Source organism: Amblyraja radiata, unplaced genomic scaffold, assembly GCF_010909765.2.
Source record: "Amblyraja radiata isolate CabotCenter1 unplaced genomic scaffold, sAmbRad1.1.pri S129, whole genome shotgun sequence".
NCBI classification, from domain to species: Eukaryota; Metazoa; Chordata; class Chondrichthyes; order Rajiformes; family Rajidae; genus Amblyraja; species Amblyraja radiata.
Window position 1 is genome coordinate 90,285 of NW_022630115.1, and position 9,716 is coordinate 100,000.

A 9,716-nucleotide genomic window follows, 5' to 3' on the forward strand; every position below is an offset into this window, starting at 1 on the left:
ACCCCTTATTCTTAAACTGTGTGGCCCCCGGTTCTGGACTCCCCCAACATCGGGAACATGTTTCCTGCCTCTAGCGTGTCCAAACCCTTAACAATCTTATATGGTTCAATAGGATCCCATCTCATCCTTCTAAACTCCAGAGTGTACAAGCCCAGCCTCTCCATTCTCTCAGCTTATGACAGTCCCACACACCCCGGGAATTAACCTGGTGAACCTACGCTGCTCTCCCTCAATAGCAAGAATGTCCTTCCTCAAATTAGGTGACCAAAACTGCACACAATACTCCAGGTGTGGTCTCATTAGGACTCCGAACTCTGAGCCTTGCGGAATGTGTAGAGCCGCGGGATCTAGGAGTGCGGGTACGAGTTGGGCCGAAGGTCCTCTTTCCAACACTGTATCACTCCATGACTCTATGACAAAGTGCTGGAGTAACTCAGCGGGTCAGGCAGCATCTGTGGAGAAGATAGACACAAAGTGCTGGAGTAACTCAGCAGGTCAGGCAGCATCTGTGGAGAGAGGAATGGGTGGCGTTTTGGGTTGACACCCTTCTTTGGTTTAGATCAGTTTAGAGATGCAGCGCGGAAACAACAGGTCTTTCGGCCCATGGGGTCCGCGCCGACCAGCGATCACCCCGTACACTAGCACTATCCTACGCACATTGGGGACAATTTAGCTATTTTGTGGAGGCCAATTAATTTACAACTGTACCGCTGCGCCAGTGTGCAGCGCAGAATTATATAATGGTTTCCCCCGCCATAAACGCACCCAATATGTGCTAGGAATGTCCTGTTTGCCTGCTTGTTGACCCTCAGTGTTCCCCTCCCGCAGGGTTTAGGAGCCGTTGATGTGGACGGAGAGACAGGAACGTGAGCGGCCATTGAGGGCGGCCAGGGTGCCGGTGAGCCCCCCATCTGCTCGGTGTGCGGGCCGGGCTTCAAGGGCTGATCTTCGATGGAGGACAACATGACGGGGCACAACAAGCGTTATGAGTGCGACGTATGTGGCAAGGCCTGGCAGAGCCCTAGCAAGCTGGAGACCCACCGGCTGGTGCACACGGGAGAACGCCCCTTCAACTGCATAGAGTGCGGCAAGAGCTTCAAGAGGGCGGATGTGCTGAAGGCCCACCGGCGGGTGCACACGGGCGAGAAGCCCTATTGCTGCTCCACATGCGGCGAGAGCTTTACCCAGTTGTCGGGGCTGCGGGAGCACCAGCGGGTGCACAGCAGTGAGCGGCCCTTCACCTGCTCCGACTGCGGCAAAGGCTTCAAGTCGTCCAAGGAACTGAAGGTGCACAGGCGCGTGCACACCGGGGAACGCCCCTACACATGCAGCGAATGCGGCAAGGGCTTCACCCAGTCCAGCGGCCTGCTGGTGCACCAGCACACCCACACTGGCGAGCGCCCCTACACCTGCGCCCAGTGCGGTAAGGGCTTCACCCACCCCAGCAACTTGCTGAGGCACCAGCGTACCCACACTGGCGAGCGCCCCTACACCTGCGCCCAGTGCGGCAAGGGCTTCACCCAATCCAGCAACCTGGTGCTGCATCAGCGCACCCACACCGGCGAGCACCCCTTCACCTGCGCCCAGTGCGGCAAGGGCTTCACCCACCCCAGCAACTTGCTGAGGCACCAGCGAACCCACACCGGCGAGCGCCCCTACACCTGCGCCCAGTGTGGCAAGAGCTTCACCCAGTCTAGTCACCTGCTGGTGCACCAGCGCACCCACACCGGCGAGCGTCCCTTCACCTGCGCCCAGTGCGGCAAGGGCTTCACCCGCTCCTCGAAGCTGCTGTCCCACCAGCAGGTGCACGCCGGCGACCGTCCCGTCCCCAGCCCGGTGTGTGGAAAGCGCTTTGCCATGGCTTCCCACGCCCTGTCTCACCAGCGTGTGCACACCAGTGGCCCGCCCTACGACTGCCCGTACTGTGGTGAGTCGTTTGACAGTTCACGGGGGTTGCGGCAGCACCGGCGGACCCACGCCGGCGAGCAGCTGCTCCCACTGTGACAAGAGAACACGGGGGCTGCGGGAACACCAGCGGATACACACCGGAGAGAGAGCATATGTGTGCGCTGATTGTGGCAAGGGTTTCACCCGCATGTCGACCCTATGGCAGCACCGGCGTACCCACAGCGGTGAGCGTCCCTTCCACTGCCCGTCCTGTGGTAAGGATTTCACCCGCCTTGACCACCTTCTGGTCCACCGGTGAGGCCACACCGGGCCAGCACCCCTTCACCTGCCCGCTCTATGGCAAAGCCTTTGCCCGCTCCTCCAGCCTGCTGGCACACCGCCACGTGGATATATAGGCGCTGTTTAGGTAGACACAAAATACTGGAAGGAATGGGTAACATTTCGGATCGTTTCTTCAGTCACCAATTCCATCTCTCCAGAGATGCTGCCTGTCCCGCTGAGCTACTCCAGCATTTTGTGTCCTTTTTTGTAAACCAGCATCTGCAGTTCCTTGTTTATAAACCATTCTGGTTAACTATCTCTGCACCTTCCCCAAAGCTTCCACATCAGTCCTGTAATGGAGTGACCAGAAATGTATGCAATACTCCAAATGCTACCTGACCAATGTCCCATAAAGCTGCACAGATACATTCCTCTCTCTCCTCTTCTTCCACTCTCCCCCACTCGTACACAAATTCTCTCCATTCCACCCTCTCGTGCCGCCTTCCTCTCGCTCACACACTCCCTTACTCGCTCAGTCTCTCTAGCACACTCCCTCTCTCGCTCCCTGTCTCTCACACACACAGTCCCGCTCTCTCACACACAAAAAACACTCCCTCTATCTCACACTAACAACACGCCCCCCTCTGTCTCTCTCTCTCTCACACACACACACACACACAGTCCCTCCCTCTCTCAAACACACTCCCTCTCTCCTCAACACATGCACATTCTCTCTCTCTCACACGCTATCACACACTTTCTCTCACACTCACGCACACACGCCGAACACCTCGGTTCGCAATAACCAACCTGATCTCCCGGTGGATCAGCACTTGAACTCCCCCTCCCATTGCGAATCCGATCTTTCTGTCCTCAGCCTCCTCCATGGCCAGAGTGAGGTCCACCATAAATTGGAGGAGCAGCACCTCATATTTCACTTGGGCAGTTTGCACCCCAGCGGTATGAACATTGACTTTTCTAATTTCAGGTAGACCCTACTTTCTCCTCCCCTTCCCAGCTCTCCCTCAGCCCACTGGCTCCACCTCTTCCTTTCTTCTTCCCGCCTCCCCCACCTTCACATCAGTCTGAAGAAGCAAGTTTATCCTGACCTCAATGTGAACGAGTTGTCCTTCAGGAATGGGCAGCTGTACTGAAGCTGTGCCAAGATTTGAGAATAAGGCTGACAATTGTAAATATATGTGTCCAGCCTCCCTTGTTTCCCTTAGGCTACGGATCTTTCACTCAGATTTAGAAGGTGTTTTCTTGATAAGAAAATGTATCATTACTCTAAATTTCCTTTGTTTTTTGAGTGGAGCCCGTGAAGCACGGAGCAACGTGTGTACTCTTTGTAGATCTCGCCACTCCCGTCTGGCAGATTGATTAAAAGATTGCTTTGGTTTACCTTTAACAATTTTGTTGCTGTCTGCTTTCTTTCAGAGACGAACTTTGACAACTGTGCTCTTTGGAATTCATAATTCAGGTTGTGCTATCAATAACGAAAGAAAATGCCAACCATCTCCAGAAATTATAAGAAATTATTCTCGCCTCCATGCATATCTGTAGCCGTAGGGCAGTCGCACACCTCCCCACTACATCAAAGACAGTTCCTGTACTTGGCAACATCGTTTGGTGTTTGGCAGCTGAAACGCGGCGGCGGGGCTACAGACAGCCCGGCACCCGGGTGATTCACCCCATGTGGGGGGGTTCAATCACCCCATGTGTGGGTCGCGGGAGTAAATCACTCCGCTGTGCGGGTGGGGGTGAATCACCCTGGTAGGGGGGTCCTCATGCTGGCGCAGCACGGTCAGTGACTCTGGGTGGGTGGACGGACCAGACTGTCCCCAACTCTTCTGCAGTTGACAGGAACGTTACCGGGTTTATGGCCCCGTGTGTCCGCTGCCCGGAGCCGCGGCCCAGCTCCACCCGTCCCCGTGTGTGTGTGCGCTGCCGACACATAGCCCGTGACAGTGTGGTGGGAGCCTGCTTGGGGGAGTAAGGGATGGGAGGGCTTGGGGGGGAGGTGCAAGGGGAACGGGCGGTGGCCAACTTGGGTGGGTAAGGGGGATGGGCGGTAGCCTGGTTGGGGGAGTAAGGGGATGGGAGGTGCCCAGCTTGGGGGAATAAGGGGAATGGGAGGTGGCCAGCTTGGGGGAGTAAGGGGTTTGGGAGGGAGCCAGCTTGGGGGAGTAAGGGGAATGGGAGGGAGCCAGCTTGGGGGAGTAAGGGGGGTGGGAGGTGGCCTGCTTGGGGGAGTAAGGGGGATGAGAGGTGGCCAGCTTGGGGGAGTAAGGGGGATGGGAGGTGGCCAGCTTGGGGGAGTAAGGGGGATGGGAGGGAGCCAGTTTGGGGGAGTAAGGGGGTTGGGAGGTGGCCAGCTTGGGGAAGTAAGGGGAATCGGAGGGAGCCAGCTTGGGGGAGTAAGGGGGATGGGAGGTGGCCAGCTTGGGGGAGTAAGGGGGATGGGCGGTAGCCAGCTTGGGAGAGTAAGGGGGATGGGAGGTGGCCAGCTTGGGGAGTAAGGGGGTTGGGAGGTGGCCAGCTTGTGGGAATCGGAGGGAGCCAGCTTGTGGGAATCGGAGGGAGCCAGCTTGGGGGAGTAAGGGACAGGTGGCACTGACAACCCCGCGACGCCATTGCTGCCACGAGGAGCAGCACCAAAACTCACCGCCTTCCTAACCGATCTCGGACCTGGACCACCGAGGATGCCGCTGTCATGGACCTTCCCGCATGACCTCACCCGTGGTCGTTGCCGCCTTTGCTGCCTCGCTGGGGCCGCCGATCCTCGCTGCCTTCCCATTCATCCGCTGACCGGCACTTGCAACACTTCGCCCGCGTGCCATTCCACTCCCCGCGGGCCTCGACCAGACCTGGAGTCTCCACACTGCAGACTCTCACACCACGTGATCTGCCTGCACTGGGACCTAATGCTCCCCCTCCTCCCACAGGGATCCTCAATAGACAAAAGATGCAGGAGTAGGCCATTCGGCCCTTTGAGCCAGCACCGCAATTTTCCCGTTCCTGCCCTCACCCCAAATCCCTTGACTCCCTTAAGAGCCCTATCTAGCTCTCTCCTGAAAGTATCCAGAGAATCGCCTTCTGAGGCAGAGAATTCCACAGACTCGCCATTCTCTGTGTGAAAAAGTGTGTCTTCATACCCGTTCTAACCCTTATTCTGAAACTGTGGCCCCTGGTTCTGGAGTCCCGCAATATCGGGAACATGTTTCCTGCCTCTTGCGTGTACAAACCCTTAATAATCTTTTGTGTTTCAATAGCATACCTTCTCATCCTTCTTTTTTATATTTTTATTATATTTTTATTAGAAGTAGACATACTATAGAGTATAGTTACATATTATAGTAAAAATACTTTTCATATACATCAGCCATACATTATTAAAATTTTCAATTGTCGATTACTTCTGCTTCAAGTGTTTTTTTTAATATAGAAAAAGAGAGAAAGGGGGAATAAAAGTTACAAATATCAAAAAAACAAAAAAGGTGGAATGGATTACTTATAATACGTCATTGGAGATAGGTTCGTCGATTATAAAGTATGACTTTTCATCTAATCCTGAGTTCAAGTTTCAGTTGGGTTTTCGTGCCGGGCCAATCTACCCCGTCAGATAATTAATGAATGGAGCCCATATTTTATCAAAAAGTTCTTGGTTGTCCATTAAGACAAGTCTATTTCTTTCTTGATATAGGGTCTCCGACATTTCCACAATCCACATTTTAATTGTGGGGGTTGCAGGGCCTTTCCAAAATTTTAATATTTTTTCCCAGTTATTATACTGTAGTCGAGGAAATTTATTTGGCTTGTTGTGAGTGTTAAACTTTGCACTGATATTCCAAGTATTATTAATTTTGAGTTTGGATCCAGTTTTGTATTAATAACTTCTGAAATTATTTCAAAAATATCAGTCCAGAAATCCTTAATTTTTACACAATTTGCAAACGTATGTGTTAAATTAGCCTCTAGATGTAGACATTTATCACAAATAGGAGAGATTTGTGGGAAGATTCTATTTAGTTTTATTTTGGAGTAGTGTAATCTATGTAAGATTTTAAATTGTATTAAAGTATGTCTGGCATCTAACGAACATTGATGCATATTTTGTAAACTTTCGTCCCACACATCTTTCGTTATAGGGTGACATAATTAATTTTCCCATGTGTGTCTATATGGTTCCGTCGGTTGTACCTCGTTGTTTAGGAGGGTGTTATGAATATAAGCTATTAATTTTTCAGTGTTTGGATGCTTGTTCAAACATTCATCAAGGATTTCTGGTTCGCTAGTCCTGTAGACTTGTGTATTAGATTTAACATAATCTCTAATTTGTAGATATCTGAAGAAATTATTTGAGTGCAGTCCATGATTCTGTTGTAACTCTTGAAATGAAAGATAAAGATTTCCCATAAAGATGTCCAATCGTTTTAATTCCATAATTTTTCCATTGTGTGAAACCCTTATCCAAAATGGATGGCTTGAATAAAGGATTATTTACAATGGGAAAGCATAGTGTTATATTATTCAATTTTAAAACTGTTTAAAAATTGTTTCCAAATTCGTATTCCACTATGTATTATGGGATTTTCCTTATAGGTTTTTTGTGCAGTTTTGTGGGAGCAAATATGATCGGACCAATTTCAAAAGGTACACAGTCTTCCTTTTCCATCCTTAACCAATCTGGTTGTTGATTCATTTCTTCCAGCTAGAAATTCATGTTTTTAATATGGACTGCCCAGAAATAAAACAAGAAATTTGGCAAAGCCAAACCTCCATTTATCTTTGACTTACAAACCCTTAACAATCCTATATGTTTCAATAAGATCCTCTCTCATCCTTCTAAACTCCAGAGTGTACAAGCCCAGCCGTTCCATTCTCACAGCATATGACAGTCTCGCTATCCCGGGAATTAACCTTGTGAACCTATGATGCACTCCCACAATAACAAGAATGACTTTCCTCAAATTAGGGGACCAAAAACTGCACACAATACTCCATGTGTGCTCTCACAAGGGCCCTGTACAACTGCAGAAGGACCTATTTGCTTCTCAACTTAGCTCCTCTTGTTATGAAGGCCAACATGCCATTTGATTTCTTCACTGCCTGCTGTACCTGCATGCTTACTTTCATTCACTGATGAACAAGGACCACCAGATCCTGTTGTACTTCCCCTTTTCCTTTGACACCATTCAGGTAATAATCTGCCTTCCTGTTATTGTAATTAAAGTGGATAGCCTCATTTTTATTCACATTAAACTTCATCTGCCATGCATCTACCCACTCACCCAACCTGTGCAAGTCACCCTGCATTCTCATAGCATCCTCCTCACAGTTCAAACAATCACCCAGCTTTATGTCATCTGCAAATTTGCCAATGTTCCTTGTTATTACTTCATCTAAATCATTAATGTAAATTGTAAATAGCTGCGGTCCCAGGATCAAGCCTTGCGGTACCCCACTAGTCACTGCCTGCCATTCTGAAAGGGACCCATTCTGAAAGGGACATCTCTGGCTCTTCACACTGACCTGACTCGCATGGAAAGACAGGGCACGTACATGAGGATGCTTTTCAGAGAACACAGCTCTGCCTTCAACACGGTCATCCCCACCAAGCTCACCACCAAACTCCACCAGCTAGGCCTCAGTTCGTCGATATGCGACTGGATCCTGAATTTCTTGACGGAGTGACCGCAGGCAGAGGGCCCGCACCTGTCCTCCACTATCACCCTGAGTACCGGCACACCACAGGGCTGTGTACTGAGCCTCATGCTCTACTCCCTTTTCACACATGACTGTGCTGCTGCATTCGATATGCATTGTCAAGTTTGCAGACGACACAACAGTGATTGGGCTGATCACCAACGGTGATGAAACACACTACAGAGCGAAGGTGCAGAACCTGGCGGACTGGTGCGCACGTAACAACTTGTCCCTAAACACCTCCAAGACCAAGGAGCAGATTAGCAATTTCAGGAGGTCCCATAATGGAGAATACAATCCAATCTTTATCAACGGGGACAGTGTGGAGAGAGTGTCCAGCTTTAGGTTTCTGGGCACTCACATTTCAGACTACCTCATATGGTCCACCAACACCGCTGCGTTGGTCAAGAAGGCACAGCAACGACTGTTCTTCCTGAGAACATTAAAAAAGACTGGTCTGCCCCAACAGATGCTGACAACCTTCTACCGCGGCACCACAGAGAGCATATTAACGTATGGCATCTCTGTGTGGTATCTCAGCTGCTCGGAGGCGGAGAGGAGAGCTCTTCAGCGCGTCGTCCACAGAGCGCAGAGGATTATTGGGACACAGCTAACAGCCTTGGAGGGCATCTACCACACACGGTGCCTCAGGAAGGACGTCAGCATCCATAAAGACTCATCACACCCCTGTAACGGACTGTTCGAACTACTTCCCTCCGGCAGATGTTACAAGGCCGTCTACGTCCGATCCTCCAGACTCAGAAACAGCTTCATTCCCAGAGCTATAGCAGCTCTGAACCGGCCCTGCTGAGTGCCCCTCACACCCCTGGACTGTCTCCCTCAGATGGTCACGTCGCACAGTTTATTTATTTATTTTATTTTTTTGACATTGGTTGGAAGCTGCGTACTAAATCTCGTTGCACTGCTGTGCAATGACAATAATATATTATTATTATTATTATTATTATTATTATTATTATTATTATTATTATTATTATTATTATTATTATTATTATTATTATTATTATTATTATTATTATTATTATTATTATTATTATTATTATTATTATATGTGTATGTGATGTTTGTCTGTAATCATATCTTATCGAAAAAACGATGTGCTAACGGTAAAAATGTTACATATTCCAGTAGAGATTTTCCTCCTGGTCCAAAACAGCCTTATCTGAAAAATTCGTGCTTTATTTCTCGAGTTATTTATGAAAATGTTCACAAATCCGAGAAAGCTTTGAAAATAAACGCAATGGTCTCGATGATGACGTCACAATGGATCTGCTGCGCGCGACCTGCGCTGTGTTCCACCCACTGCGAGTGACGTCACACACACCCACTTCCCCCGATGCCCGCTGCCCCCCGCTCTTCCCCGCTGCCCCCGCTGCCCCCCGCTCTTCCCCGCTGCCCCCTGTTCCTCCCCGCTGCCCCCGCTCTTCCCCGCTGCTCCCCGCTCTTCCCCGCTGCCCCCTGTTCCTCCCCGCTGCCCCCGCTCTTCCCCGTTGCCCCCGCTCTACCCCGCTGCCCCCGCTCTTCCCCGTTGCCCCCGCTCTTCCCCGCTGCCCCCGCTCTTCCTCGCTTCCCCCGCTCTTCCCCGTTGCCCCCGCTTTTCCCCGCTGCTCCCCGCTCTTCCCTGCCGCTTCCCCCCGCCGCCCCCTCCTCCTCGCCCACCTTTCTCTCCCTACTCTCTCCCCCTCCTCTCTCTCCCCTCTCTCCCCCTCCTTTCTCTCCCCTCCTCTCTCCTTCTTCTCTCCCCCTCCCCGCTATCTCTCCTCTCCCCCTCCTCTCTTCCCCCTCTCTCCCACCTCTCTACACCTCCTCTCTACCCCCTC

The 9,716-nt window shown here is 50.8% G+C and overlaps 1 protein-coding gene across 1 annotated transcript; it reads left to right on the top strand.

Annotated features, from left to right (window-relative positions):
• Positions 1 to 1,005: 1,005 nt before the first annotated feature.
• Positions 1,006 to 1,818, top strand: LOC116969225 (zinc finger protein 239-like; the record flags this gene model as incomplete). The annotated part of the gene is made up of 1 exon (XM_033016123.1): positions 1,006 to 1,818. A coding segment is annotated over one exon (813 nt), but the record flags the coding sequence as incomplete, so codon positions are not given.
• Between the last annotated feature and the right edge of the window lie 7,898 nt (positions 1,819 to 9,716).